The 14,152-nt window shown below is 50.4% G+C and overlaps 1 protein-coding gene across 1 annotated transcript; it reads left to right on the top strand.

Annotated features, from left to right (window-relative positions):
* The first annotated feature begins 252 nt into the window (after window positions 1-252).
* On the top strand, window positions 253-12,983 carry CD300LF (CD300 molecule like family member f). The gene is made up of 7 exons (XM_073310205.1): window positions 253-416; window positions 742-1,089; window positions 6,702-6,783; window positions 8,785-8,897; window positions 10,801-10,838; window positions 11,418-11,552; window positions 12,522-12,983. Exons 1-7 carry the CDS (start codon window positions 377-379, stop codon window positions 12,672-12,674), a joined length of 909 nt encoding a protein of 302 aa, XP_073166306.1. The 5' UTR covers window positions 253-376; the 3' UTR covers window positions 12,675-12,983.
* The last annotated feature ends 1,169 nt before the right edge of the window (window positions 12,984-14,152 follow it).

Genomic DNA, 14,152 nt, shown 5'->3' with positions numbered 1-14,152 from the left:
TTAGATACACACAGAGTTAAATAACAGTTCTCCAAAGGAGTGCCCTGCAAGAGCCTCCAACAGAAGCAGAATTGCAGCTGATTGCTTCCCCTCCCTTCTTCCTCTCTGCCCTGGTTCTTTCTTCTGTATTTCATCTAGTGTTTCTGCTCCTGTGATTGTAACTTGGCCAGGTTGTGAAATGAAGCAGAGCACCAGGAAAAGACTGACTGAAAGAACAAAGCAGAAGTGCCTGGATGTCACTTACCACAGACACGGGATTTGCAAACCTGAGAGAGAGAAATGTCCCAGGCTGGAAGGAACCAGAGCTCTCTTTTTAGAGCATTTTAAAGAAAAGACCTGACAGAGCTTTAGGGAGAAAGGGGCAATTGGAGGGACAATGCAGCTGTCCTTCGCTGGGGTGATTCTCTTCCTTGCAGGTGAGAGGTTTCTATTGATCCAGTCACACCAGAGAGACCGCCTGAAAGGCTCATCTACCCACTGAGAGTCAGTATCCTTCGCTTCCCTTTCAAAAGGAGATCTCTACTGGGGATTTATGCTGGGTAACTTGAGCATTAGCACTAATGGGAATCACCCAAGTCCAACCCCTGTGCTGGTCGGCAGCACGCTGCATGGTCTGATAGGGACCAGCTGGGGTGGAGGGAATGGGGCCCCTTGGGGCGTTGAGTTCAAGTTGCCATTCTGCCTCCTCAACCATTCAGTGAAGAGGAAATGACAAGGTTTGCTTTTTGATTTGTTTTTCAGGCTACTCCTCTGGGCTGGCTGCCCTGGAGCTGACTGGTCCTGGAGAGGTGAGCAGGGCCCTGGGCGAGTCGGTGTCCGTGCCGTGTCGGTACCATAAAAGGTATAAAGGAAATAGCAAATACTGGTGCAGAGGAGCAGTTTGGAGAACCTGTCACACAGCTGTTGAGACCACAGGGTCGGAGGCCGAGGCAAAGAGGGACAGAGTCTCCATCAGAGACAACCCCAGGCTGTGCACATTCACAGTGACCATGGAGAACCTGACGCTGGGAGATGCTGGGATTTACTGGTGTGGGATAAGCAGATTTGGATACGATCCAGGAGTTCCTGTTGAGGTGACTGTTGTCCCAGGTGAGTGTCTGCTCGGATCTCTGTACGGCTCCTACATTGCAAGTGAGGTTGAATGGGGGATGGGTAAGAAAGAGAGACGGGCACTTGAGGGCAGGATGTTCGTACATCCCTACCTGTCCCCAGAGGTGATTTTCTGATCTGACTCACCCCTTCTGGTATTGCTGTGGGCCACGAGCAAGACACGTGCGGGTCTGGAAGAGGCTGTTGCTGTGGGCATGCTCGAGTCAGAGTTTATCGTCTGGCTGCCACAGCAGCTCACTCCCCCAGACCAGCTCAGAAGAACCGGGGGCACAACTGCAGCCCCATGTTGACTAAGGGATCCAGCAGGGAGCTTGCCAGGGAAGGAGCCAAGAGGCTCTCTAACCAGCACAGGAGCAGAGCAGTAGCCAAAGGCAGCGAATGTTGGCTGAAGCTCCTGATCCCTATTGAAGTTTCTTTAAAATGTGGCTCTGCTCTGAAAACCGGCTGGAAAAAACCTGGCACCTTGATGGTCTCTCAGGGATTCCAGGTCAAACGCGCTCCCTTTACGAGCACCAAGATGTTAGTTTTCCAGCTGTAGGCCTCCTGCAAACCTGGAATCTGAGGGCCATGCTGGGCTCCTTCCTGGCAGCTCATCATCACCAGGACTAAAAATTCTAGGGGGCAGATTAAACCTGCTAAAGATGCTCCAGGTATATTCAGTCACCTTTGTAAATGAACTCACACCAGTCCTGGTCATGCTCCTTATCTGCATACTTTCCATGGGCATTCATACGTCTGAGTTTTTTCCGGGAAAGCATTTTCATAAACCAAATTTTACATTGACATTTGGATGTGGAATATCTCACACAGCTACCCAATTGGGGAGTAGAGACGAACTCTTGTTGGGGCTCAGCTGGCCAGTCGCAACTCCCCACTGCTACAATCACAAATATTAACCTTTCATATGTGTGAAATTCACCACTGTGCAGAGGGACATTACCCCCTTAGGCCATTTAGCCTCCCTCTGTAGCAGCTAGTTAAAGAAGAGAGGGGTCCAAGCCACAAAATATGGATCCAGATTTTTCACCCCACAAGGTTTGGGGCGTGTGTGTCCAGATCGAGGGCTTTGACTTAGCCCTTTACAGGCATAGGGGCCAACTACAAAATTCAGATCCAGAATTCTCTCTCCCCCCCGACCCCCACCCCCACTCCCACTCCCACTCACTCACCCACACTCCAATGTTTGGGAAGAGATTGGATCTTCCCACCCCTAATTTGAAGGAAAACTGCATAGAAATGATTTTCAAATCACTACAGCTACATTTCAAAGAGTAAATGCCTATTTTTAAAAGTCCCTTACACATAATAAATATCAACAGTTAACAGCAAAGCTGCAGTCTCAACTGTCTGATGACCTGGTGTGAAACACAGGAAGGGCAACTCAATATATAACACTTAGCGCCTATACGGTGCTTCCTGTCTTCACAGCAGCACTGTACAAATGACAGGTTTCAGAGTAGCAGCCATATTAGTCTGTATTCGCAAAAAGAAAAGGAGGACTTGTGGCACCTTAGAGACGAACAAATTTATGAGAGCATAAGCTTTCATGAGCTACAGCTCACTTCCTCGGATGCATACAGTGGAAAATATAGTGGGGAGATTTTATATACACAGAAAACATGAAACAATGGGTGTTACCATACACACTGTAACAAGAGTGATCAGGAAAGGTGAGCTATTACCAGCAAAAGGGGAGGGGGGGGAACCTTTTGTAGTGATAATCAAGGTGGGCCATTGATCCTTGATGATGCGTTGGAGAGGTTTTAGTTCGGGGCTGAAGGTGATGGCTAGCGGCGACAAAGAAAATAACAGAATGCCACTAGCCATCACCTTCAGCCCCCAACTAAAACCTCTCCAATGCATCATCAAGGATCTACAACCTATCCTGAAGGACGACCCATCACTCTCACAGATCTTGGGAGACAGGACAGTTCTTGCTTACAGACAGCCCCCCAACCTGAAGCAAATACTCACCAGCAACCACACACCACACAACAAAAACACTAACCCAAGAACCTATCATTGCAACAAAGCCCATTGCCAACTGTGTCCACATATCTATTCAGGGGACACCATCATAGGGCCTAATAACATCAGCCACACTATCAGAGGCTCGTTCACCTGCACATTTACCAATGTGATATATGCCATCATGTGCCAGCAATGCCCCTCTGCCATGTACATTGGGCAAACTGGACAGTCTCTACGTAAAAGAATAAATGGGCACAAATCAGACGTCAAGAATTATCACATTCAAAAACCAGTCAGAGAACACTTCAATCTCTTTGGTCACTCGATTACAGACCTAAAAGTGGCAATTCCTCAACAAAAAACTTCAAAAACAGACTCCAACCGAGAGACTGTTGAATTGGAATTAATTTGCAAACTGGATACAATTAACTTAGGCTTGAATAAAGACTGGGAGTGGATGTGTCATTACACAAAGTAAAACTATTTCCCCATGTTTATTTCCCCTCCTACTGTTCTTGTAAAGTGCTGGAAATGGCCCACATCGATTATCACTACAAAAGGTCCCTCCCCCCGCTCTCTTGCTGGTAATAGCTCACCTTTCCTGGTCACTCTCGTTACAGTGTGTATGGTAACACCATTGTTTCATGTTCTCTGTGTATATAAAATCTCCCCACTGTATGCATCCGATGAAGTGAGCTGTAGCTCATGAAAGCTTATGCTCTAATAAATTGGTTAGTCTCTAAGGTGCCACAAGTCCTCCTTTTCTTTTTAGAAATACTGGTGCAGAGGAGCACAGTGGAACAGCCGCTCCAAAGTTGTTGAGACTGAAAAGTCAGAGATCAAGGTGAAACGGGGCAGAGTCTCCATCGCAGACAGTCACAGCATGAGCACATTCACTGTGACCGTGGAGAACCTGACTCTGGGAGATGCTATGATCTACTGGTGTGGAATAAATATAAAAGGTGCAGGTGATCCTTATTCCCTTGTTAAGGTGACTGTTCTCCCAGAAAGAAAAGGAGGACTTGTGGCACCTTAGAGACTAACCAATTTATTTGAGCATAAGCTTTCATGAGCTATAGCTCACTTCATCAGATGCAGGTGAGTCTCTGCTCTGATCTTTTGATGGCAACCTGGAGCAAGGGACAGACTAACTCTCCTGTGGGACCAGGCTATTAGATTTTGTGGGGCCCCTGTATACAAGTCTTTTTCCTAATTTAAAACAAAATTATCACAATTATGGCATTGAGACTATTAATGCTATACTAAACTTGCCTTTTAGTTAACATAAAGTCATTCTGTGGTTACATTTAAGTCTTAAAACATGTAGAATATAGTAAAGTTAACTCAAAATAGCCTACTTCTTACCTAAGAACAGCTGTTATATTAGTTTCTTTCTGGGAGGGAGTTTGGGTGCCGGGTGGAGGGGGCTCCAGGCTGGAGCAGAGTGTTGGGGTGCAGGAGAGGGTGAGGGGTTCAGGCTCTGGAAGGGAGTTTGGGTGCAGGAGGGGGTTCTGACCTGGGGCAGGGGATTGGGGTGCAGGAGGGAGTGTGAAGTGTAGGCTCTGGCTGGGAGGCATTTACCACAGGGAGCTCCCAGCCAGCAGCACCGTAGGGCTCCGGCAGGCTGCCTGCATGCCTTGGCCCCACACCAATGGGAAGCCGCCGGCTGCTGACACGTCTCTGCGTGCCCCTGGGGGGGGAGGGGAACAATGTGTCTCCGTGCAGTGCCTGCACCTGCAAGTGCCCAGTTCCCAGCCAATGGGAGCTGCGGGGACGGTGCTGGCAGCAGGGGCAGCATGTGGAGTCGCCCTCCTGCCAGGGGCTGCAGAAACGTGCCAGCAGCTGGCTGCTTCCGGGAGCAGCGTGGAGCCATGGCATGTAGGCAGCCTGCCTGAGCCCTGCTGAGCAGTGGCCCCCCCTTAGCCCGGCGCTGCAGCCCCTAAAGCCTCTTCATTAATCTGGCCCTGCCTGGAACCCAAGTGTCTTCGATTGGGGAGTGCTGGTGAGAGACTCAGAGAGCTATTTATAGGCCCTAGCTTATCCCCAGGATAGCATCCTGGTCACTCAACCCTAGTGTACAGCAATAGGCTTTGTGTTTGGGTCGGTGAGGCTGGAGGAGTGAGCTGATGTGGGCGCCCAGGGGTTAGGGTGTGTGTGTGTGTGCGTGCAAGCTACACCACCTACTCCCAGGCAGCCCCGTGCACCCACGCCTGCAGCAACTCTCAGTGCTTGGAGGGCCAGGGGTGCTGCTGGAGGCCTCCAAGCACCAAAGCAGGGGAATGGCAGCAGTGGGCTGCAAGACCCTCCCCGTCACACATAAAGGCAATCCTGTCGCTGCTGACCTGAGGCTGGGGGCAGAGGGACCAGGGGGCAGGGACTCCTGGCAATGCAGCCAACTGTAGGGGAGACTCCCCTACTGAATGCAGGACTGGGATGGGGAGAAGCAGCAGGCCGGGGGGGGGCAGGTGTGGAGAGGGGGAGCAGGAAGGAGCACAGAGTGGGGGGTGCTCTACCTTGGGTACCTTGCTGTGCATGCCTAGCTCCATTGCAGCAGGTCTCTTGGATCAAGCTGGACCCCCAGGCACTATGGGCTAGTCCCTGAGGGCTCCCCACTCTGGGCTGGCTCAGGAAGCCACGGTGTACTAGAAACAGAAGCAGCCAGCGGAACCTGCTCCTTCTGTCGACATTTCCTTGTGAAGATCAAATAAAGGGAATGACTGTGTGTGTTGAAATTTAAAATCCACACAGTGGCCGGTGTGAGAGCTATTATGGGACAGGATCAGTGTGCAGAACAGAGGGGTGTCTGGGGATCTGGTCCTGGAGCAAGGGGGGGAGGAAGCCTGTATGATCTCAGAGGAAATCCCAAGAGGGGCTTGGGTTTGAATATCTCCCTTGCTGCAGGGGCTAAATATTTGGCCAATAAACTATTACAGCAAATCGAATGGCCCCCACAGGCTGAGTGCGTTCAATCTGGAGACTGTCGTCAATGCTTGGAGTACAGCATAGGGGAAACTTAGTACTGCTCTGATGCCCTGATCCAAAGCCCATTGAAGTCTCTGGATACACTCCCACTAACTTCAGTGCGCATAAGGCCCTAAGTGCAACCTTAACTATGGGGCTCCATGCTGTGTACCCCATGCGAAATCCCCCCTCCATATCCAGTCCCCACCCTGAGATCAGCCCACTCCCATGCAGCGTACCCCAGCTCCTTGCCTTTGCTCCATTACAGAGCTCGGCTTTTCACTGATGGACGGTGGCTGCCATCACCTGGTTGTGTGGTTGCTTGTGTGCGGTGCATTTGTTAGTGACAGTCTAGACCCCAGCGGTCACCTCTCTGCATGCCAGCTAACACTCATACTGTGCACTAATCATCCCCCTTGGTGAGAGACCAAGAACTGAACTGGCCCTAGAGACCGATGGCTCCCTTCACTCTTAGGAGTGCAGTGGGGAAGCTTGCTCTGCCTGTGCTGGGAGTGTTTGGTGAAGAGAGGGCTCCAGGCTCCAGCATGGGCAGGCTGGCACCTTTCACCTGAAATGTCGAGACTAAGAACGCAGCAGCCTATGGAGAAGTGACATTTTGAAGACCTCAGAGCACTGTCTTTTCTGGCTTATATTTTCAGCGCTTTCCACTGCAGTGATGGTAACCACTGGATCTCTCTCCCCAGCAATAAGCACAACAAACGCAGCTGAGCACCCCAAAAGGTAAGGGCAGTTAAGTAAATGTAAAAGCAGGGTCTAAGCTGGGGTGTTCAGGGCTGAATTTCCAGGCCCAGCTTCGCACGCGTGTTAGAGTCTGCAGCGGCAGAGACGGGCACATCCTGGTTTATGTATGCACGCTAAGGGGCCGAATGCCTAGCTGCCTGCAGATGGGGATTTTGCACATCCAAAACCAGAAGTTCCCACCCGCCTGCTGGTGCTCGTGACCCTGCACTGCCAGGCTGATGCACCGTTTCCCAGCCCCGTGTGTCATCGTTTACACAGGCACAGAGGGAGTGCAAGCACGCTGCAAAAGGCTGTGGGAGAACTGCACAAGTTCTGCAGGCTCAGGAAGCTACAAAGCACAGAGAATAGAGCCGCTGCCTCAGGGTCTCTCAGCGCGTACCGGTGTGACAGAGCTAGGACTAGATCTCGAGTGTTCCTGGGCTCCGGTTCTGTGGTCAGGCCACTAGCCCAGGCTGCCTCAAGACCTTTACTCTGTCTAACTGCACTTTCTCTATTGGTTTCCCTAATAACGCTTTGCAATCAGTGTACAAGAAGCTGCCATCTTATTTCTCACCCTTCCCGTAGAGAGAGAGACCTTCCCCCAAAGTTCACCCTCCTTCAATCTTCACCGCTCCAACCAGACATGGCGGCAGCAGGCAAATCCTCTCTTTTCTCTTGGCCTGCTCTTCCTTCTTATTCATATTGCCAGCTCCATCTGCTCTGCCTTCCCTCCCCGCCAGTTGTAGCTACAGCTGGTAAATTAAATCTTCCCCTGGATATGGTAACTTAGCCAACTCGCTTACTCTAATTATATCACATCTCCCTTGGCACACGTGCTAATAAATAAAATTGTCTTGGTTTCTGAGCTTCTAGTGTCTGTACAGAACCCAGTTCACATTTCCCTGCTCTGGCCCTGTTTCTCTTTTGTCCCATAACATGAGCTGGTCAAATAGCTGACCTGGGTCTCACCCTTCAGCCCCTGGTGTAGAAACCGAGGGCTGGTCTACAGCCAAAGCCAGGGTTTAAACCAAAACTTAGGTCAGCCTAGCAATGTTGCTCTGGGTGTGAAACATTCACACTGCTGAGAGATGTCATGAAGCTGACCAAAGCCCCGGTATAGACATCACTAGGTCAAGGGAAGAATTCGTCTGTCTACCTAGCTCCTGCCTCTTGTGGGGGTGGATTTACTACAAGGATGGAAAAAACCCTTCTGTCACTGAAGCACGAGTCTACACTACGGCAACACAGTGACTGCGCTGTCGTGTAGACAAGCCCGAAAAGGGGTCAGTTTTATACCAATTCAGTTAAACTGGTGCAACTTTGTGTGTGGACATTTACATGGATCTAAAGCTGGATTGTAGCAGTTCAGCTGGGTCAGTAAATTATCAGCTCCACGCTAAACCCCATACAACCAGTTTGAAAAACTGATAAGAGGAGCCTTCACGCAGGGCCGTGCAATAGTTTAACAGCATCAGTTTTTGAACTACTTAGAGTTAAAGTAGTGCAACTTCGGCATGCAGGTAACCCCTGACTGGAGAATCCTGTGCATTGTTCCCCGGGGGGAGCTGCGCTGCTTTAGCCATGCTTTGTGCAGGTCTCTTTCTATAGAAGGTAGTGGAAGGGCTTCTGCATTTATGAGAGGAGACTAGAGATGGGAGAGGGCCACTTTTTTCAGCTCTGATGAAATGCCCAGTAGGCTGAATTTGGACAGTATCAAGTCTGGCTCTGGGCCTCTCTCTGGAGCTTGGTTGGTTGGAATGGGAATTGGTATTCACTGGGTCAAGGAGTGGCTGTGGGTCCCTGGGGCTGGGGGTGAACAATCCCTAGAGCAGGGACGGTCATGGCATGGCCTGTAAATGGCTGCTGGCGGTCCAGTATACAGAGGTGCATTTGCACAAATACCTAGGGCAGGGCTGGCTTTGTTCCCCGACTGAATTTCCACCACCCCCTTCACTGACAGGTAGGCAGTGTCTCAGATGTATTTTTCCCTTTGTCTTCCAGTTCTCCTTTCACCAGCGCTCTGTTCTTGCTGCCAGTGCTCCTGCTGGTTTTACTTATGTTACTGAGCGGAGCCATTCTCCTGGCCAGAAGAATGATGCTGAAGAGGAAAAAGGGTGAGAGGTGGGGGTTGCCCTGGTCTCAGATGGCTCTGCCCTCCTTTCATTTCTCCCCCCCCCCCATCACTTACTTCCTTGGCCAATAAAGCTTCGTGAAGCCCTGATCCTAACTGCTTAGTCTGCCAAAAATCCCATGCAAATCAGGAGTTTTGCCTCAGTAGCCAATTCTCCCATTTCTACATTCAGTGCAAGGGAAGTGGTTTAAACAGAATTGCAATTATTTAGAGAGCAGCCAGACTGTGCTAAGCACGAGAGGGACACACAGCAAAACACGGTTCCTAGGGGGAAAGGCTTTCAATTGAAGCAGGCAACACCCAGGCCCAGTGCAGGGGAGGGGCGTCTGAGCCCTGTTTCACTGTTTCTCTTATCTGATTTTGGTCTAAATCTCTCTCCCCCTGTCTGAACTTGGCATGGGGGGGGGGGTAAGGGCTAAGGGACTGAAGACATCTGGGTTCTGTCCTTGTGTGCAACATGAGAATAAAAATTCAAGGCTTAGTCCATTAACATATGGGAGGCACTTGGTTACTACAGCGAGAAGCACCATAGAAAATCCTATGCAACAACCCCCTTCCTCTTCTCTGACCGATACTGAATTCCCTGCACAAACCCCCTCTCATCCCAGTCTCTGCCACCCACGCCGGGGTCAGTCCTACAAGGGGGTGAGCAGCCAGCCCCATTTTCCAGGCAAGGAGCCTACTCACGCTCGTGCAGTACGTAAGCATGGGCTAAATGCCTTGTGTGAGTGTGCAAGAGTACTCAGCCCCCTGCAGGCTCACGCCTATTTTCTTATTTTACACACGTACTCTCTTTTCTCCTGCTCCAGGTTGCATCACCCCTGAGCCAGTGATTAGTCAGAGCTGCGGTTTAGTGCAGTTTCAAAAATAGCAACAGCCAAGTTACCCAAGGCACTTGCTCAGTCCCAAGTGGAGCAATGAGATGGAGACTGAGGAAGCTGGGGGGAGAGGGGGTTTGTACTAACACTATTGGACAGGCAATGTAATGCACCTCAGAAAGAGACAAGGCTAACAGCTTCCCCACTATCACGGCTAGGGGGCTAAGCCACCACTCCCAAGGGGATATATGCAGCTGACTACACCCCACACACTTGACTTTGCCCTCCTGGTACAGAGATTTCCAGTGAGCAAACAGCAGCAGGCCATCTGCTTCTCCCAGGGAAGTTCCACTTGTCCAGGGTTGCACCCATCTGCCAGGAGGAGATCTGGCCCCGTAGCTTTGCCTACAGTTCATCTGTGTTTATGGGCCACGGCTTGCCAGTGCCCAATGCCACAGAGGGCCACAGAATTCCTTCCTGTTCACAGTCTCCATCTGCTCTTTGCCCACTGGACACGGTGCAAGGGCAACTCCAGAGAATCACAGCAGGAGCAGCAATTACCGTCCACTTGTGAGTGGGGAATCTGGGTGTAAAACTGGTGCTTAGTACACTGGTGAAGGCTGTGGAAGTGAAATAGGCTCAGGAGCTCCAGGGATGCAGGTGGTGGTTCTGGCCTGTAGGATGCATCTCAGCCACAGGGGTGGTGGAACCAGAGAAGATCCATCTCTCTCCTCTTGAAAGGCAGGAGGGTCTAGCTCCATCTGTGTGTTCCTCACCAGTTCTAGGTACATGCCCTGTGCCTCATCCCAGCTATCCCATGTCACTTCCAAAAGTCTATGCCCACCTAGTCTAAGCATTAACAGCTCAGAACTAAGCCCTGGAGAGAGAGGCCAACATTTTTGTGATGATAGTGGTAAAGGGCTGAATGCTTCAGCATTTTACCCCTCCTTATGTAGGATCTGGAGGAGCCCATCTCCCTTCCCCACTCCCAGCCTCGTCACTCCTCCTCTGTAGATCTTCTCTTTCAAGACGGTTACATCAGTGTAATAAGGGTCTGTTACCTTTCAGCGTCTGGAGCCATTGGGCCTAGCCCAGCAGTGAATGAGGTAAGAGGGGGAAATGAGTGCTGCGCTCTGAGACAGTGGGTTAATTCTCCAGCCCCAAGGAGAACAGTAGAGTTCAAGTCTGAGTAAGAGGGTGCTGAGCTCAGTTATTCAACCCCTTGGAACTAAAATAAGAGGAGAATCCAGAGTGAGGGACAGGCTGAATCCCTGGGAAGGAGGTTGGTCATTGTAGGGGGGCCCCAGCCATGATTTGGTCTGGTGCATAAAGCATTGGATGTAGTCAGGAATCTTGGATCTGCCAATAGCTCATTGCGAGACCTTGGGTAAGTCACCATCTCTCTGTGCCTCTCTTTCCGGTCTAAAATGAGAAGAACACTAGTTCCCTTTGCAAAGGGCTTGAAGATTCCTGGCTGAAAAGCACTAGGTCAGCACTGCTGGAGAAAGCAGGGAGACTGTTGCTAGGTGTTCGGGGAGTTAGAGGGGAGGAAAAACCAGGGGACAGATAACAGAGGTAGGCTGTGCCCCTGGATCACCCCAGAAGCAGTGCCTGGTGCTGCTGCAGGGGCAGAGAGCGCCAGCTCAGAGATCCCAACCCAGACTGTGTTTTTTTTTTTCCTTCAGGCAGTTACCAGCACCGAAAGTGATGTTTCCTATGCAACTGTGAAACCAAAGCCTAGAAAATCCATCACTACAGCCCCATCCCCTGACTCTGCTCAGGCCGAGCCCAGTCCAGAAAGGGCGGAATATTCAGCTGTAGTAAGGATTCTGGCATTCAGTTCTAAAATGCAAGGATGTTTGAAGAGATTCTTCTGATCCCCTTTATTCTCTTTAAATCTTGCTTTTGGGTTCTACAGGGCATGCCGAGTCTTGCACAAGAGCACTTGCATGCAATGTTCATGTGTCTTCTAGCACATTGAACCCTGTTCCTTTCATTAGCAGCAAGAGGAGTTCAGGAAAGGCTCTAGAAAAGTTTATCAAATTTCTAGAGGCTTTAGAAAAGCTTAATCTCCATCAGGTCTGGAAAAGTTTGGACCACCTCACACTCAGAACAGCAGCTGAAGTCAGAGCATAGAGGGCCAATTTTGCTTTGTTTTGCTTTGCACATACAATGTTGACAGACCGTAGTTGCTGGTGGGCAGGATTGAACCTGGGGCCTCTGAAGCTTAGTGCATGAGCTAGAAGCCAGCTGGCTGTCAGTGAAGGCAGTAGAGCAGACTCATTTTAGCTCTCTCTAAGGGGTCTCAGTGCCACTAGATGGGATGGACACCACACCCAGAAGGTGTGTGGGTTTTACACAATTTGCCTACATGTGGGTAACCGCATGTACCAGCTGAGCAACTGCAGGCCTGATCTCAGCCCATGCAGGTAGGATGCAAACAGGCCATGCACAAAGAGTCAGCTGCAAATTTAAATGTTCCAGTCTCATGTGACTTGCCCAGCAGTCATGTCACATGCTCATCCACAGGACTGGAGTTCCACTCACCACCATGCCATTCTTAGAAAGAAACTATTCCAAGTGCAGGAAGATCTGCACGCGTGCACACATGACAGGGATGTGCATGAGCATTAGGAAACCTGTGCTGTGCAACCAGCCTCATCCAAGCAATTGAGTTACTTAGACAAAGCAGCCAGGGTATGAGCGCTTCTGTTCCTCAGCATCTGTTCTAGTTACGGTCTCTCGCCCTTCATCTCTTTTCTCTGATCAAGGCTGTTTTAAAATTTCAGGCTCCAGGGATGACAGATATTTCTTACGCCACAGTGAAATATCCAATCCTGGATGAGCAGGCAATCTATGTCAACGTGGGCAGGTCATCCAACCAACCCCGCTTGAGCAGCCCTCTGGAACAAACAGAGTACTGCGAGCTGAAAAGGAAATAGGCTCCCCCCGGAACATCTCCCTCCTCCCTGTAGTTGTGTGGAAGTGTGAAGATTGCAACTGCTTGGAGCAGCGCTGCAAGGGATGGAATGGCCCAAGATGAGCTGGGGCTGGTGGAGACCCAGCCAGATTAAGCAAATGCCAGATGGAACTACAGTCTATTGAACTGTCTCGCCAGAATGGTCTGATGCAGCTGAACATGATGTGGTGTAATGGGGGGAACGCTGTGGAGAGGCAGAAGAATCACTTCCTCAGTCTTATTTATTTACATGTATGTCAGTCCTCACCTGTGCTCTCTCATGCAAGTTAAAGCCGGAGGGATAAATAAATAAATAAATAAATCTGATTCTGCAGAGATGGGTCCAAGTCACGCAGGTCTGCTCCAGTTTCCTAGATTTGAGTGGAGAGAGGTTGGGTTTGGGAGCCAGACCCAGGGAGCATGGTGGTGGTGACATCTTCATCCAGCTTTCCTGAGACAGTGAAGCTGCTGCATGGGTCATAGCTGCTCAGAGAGATAAGGGAGAACTGTGGGAGCAGGACCACAGAAAGACAAAGGATGGAGTGCAGCTGGCATCTGGGGACAATGCTTAGACAGGAGCATTCCCAAAAAAAGGCAGCCTGGACTTTGATTGGAATGGGCCCCCAATGGAAGACAGCGCCAGGGAGGAAAGGAGAAAGACCTCAGACACCAAGCAACATGGAATGGCACCTGCTCAGTGGAGATGATGCAGCATTGTTGGGGCATAGGCCTTGGAGAGAGAAGACAGCAGCCCTGGGAGGGGCGAGTTGGCAAGATTGAACCAGAGAGACAGGAAGCGGGAGGGAGTTTTGCATCATTTCACTGCATGCGTTCTGTTGCTAAATGGGCAGTGACCTTTCAAGGGGGAGCTCCCACAGAATCATGGGACAGGGAAAGTGGTATTTGCCTGTGCAGAATACATTCCCTTTCGATAGGGTTGGCCGGCAGCACTAATGCGTGTTCTAGTTCACTGCCATGATACCACAAAGAGCTGATAAATAATTCACAGCTAGGAAGCTGGACAACTTATTGAATAGTCTCCATCCTTTGCCTGTCGTTCCCCACAGCCAAGCTCCCAGGTCAGGGAGGCTTCTGCCTTGCACTTAGAGAACAGAAGTCAGCAGCATCTCTAGTAGGTCTCTAGAGTAGGATGATCCAGGTTGAGGCTCCATGGTGTGATGCCATCAGACCAAGGCTGGCTGCCTATCTGCTTTAACCACACACACGTTACAGGGGTAACTGGGTGACATTTGATGGCCCGTGATACACACAAGGTCAGACCTGATGAATAATAGTCCCTTCTGACTTTAAACTCTGTGGCTTTCAGACTCTGGAGACTGCACAAGGCCTGCCCCTATGCCCACTGAAGTGAAGGGTGTCAATGGGAAAAAACTCCCAAAGGGCTTTGGATCAGGCTCATGCATAGTAGCCTGGCAGACTAGAAACAAATCATGTTATTTT

This window comes from Lepidochelys kempii, chromosome 14, assembly GCF_965140265.1.
Source record: "Lepidochelys kempii isolate rLepKem1 chromosome 14, rLepKem1.hap2, whole genome shotgun sequence".
Taxonomy (NCBI): domain Eukaryota; kingdom Metazoa; phylum Chordata; order Testudines; family Cheloniidae; genus Lepidochelys; species Lepidochelys kempii.
The sequence above is the reverse complement of the archived record's forward strand: the minus strand, read 5'-3'. Positions and strand labels throughout refer to the sequence as shown.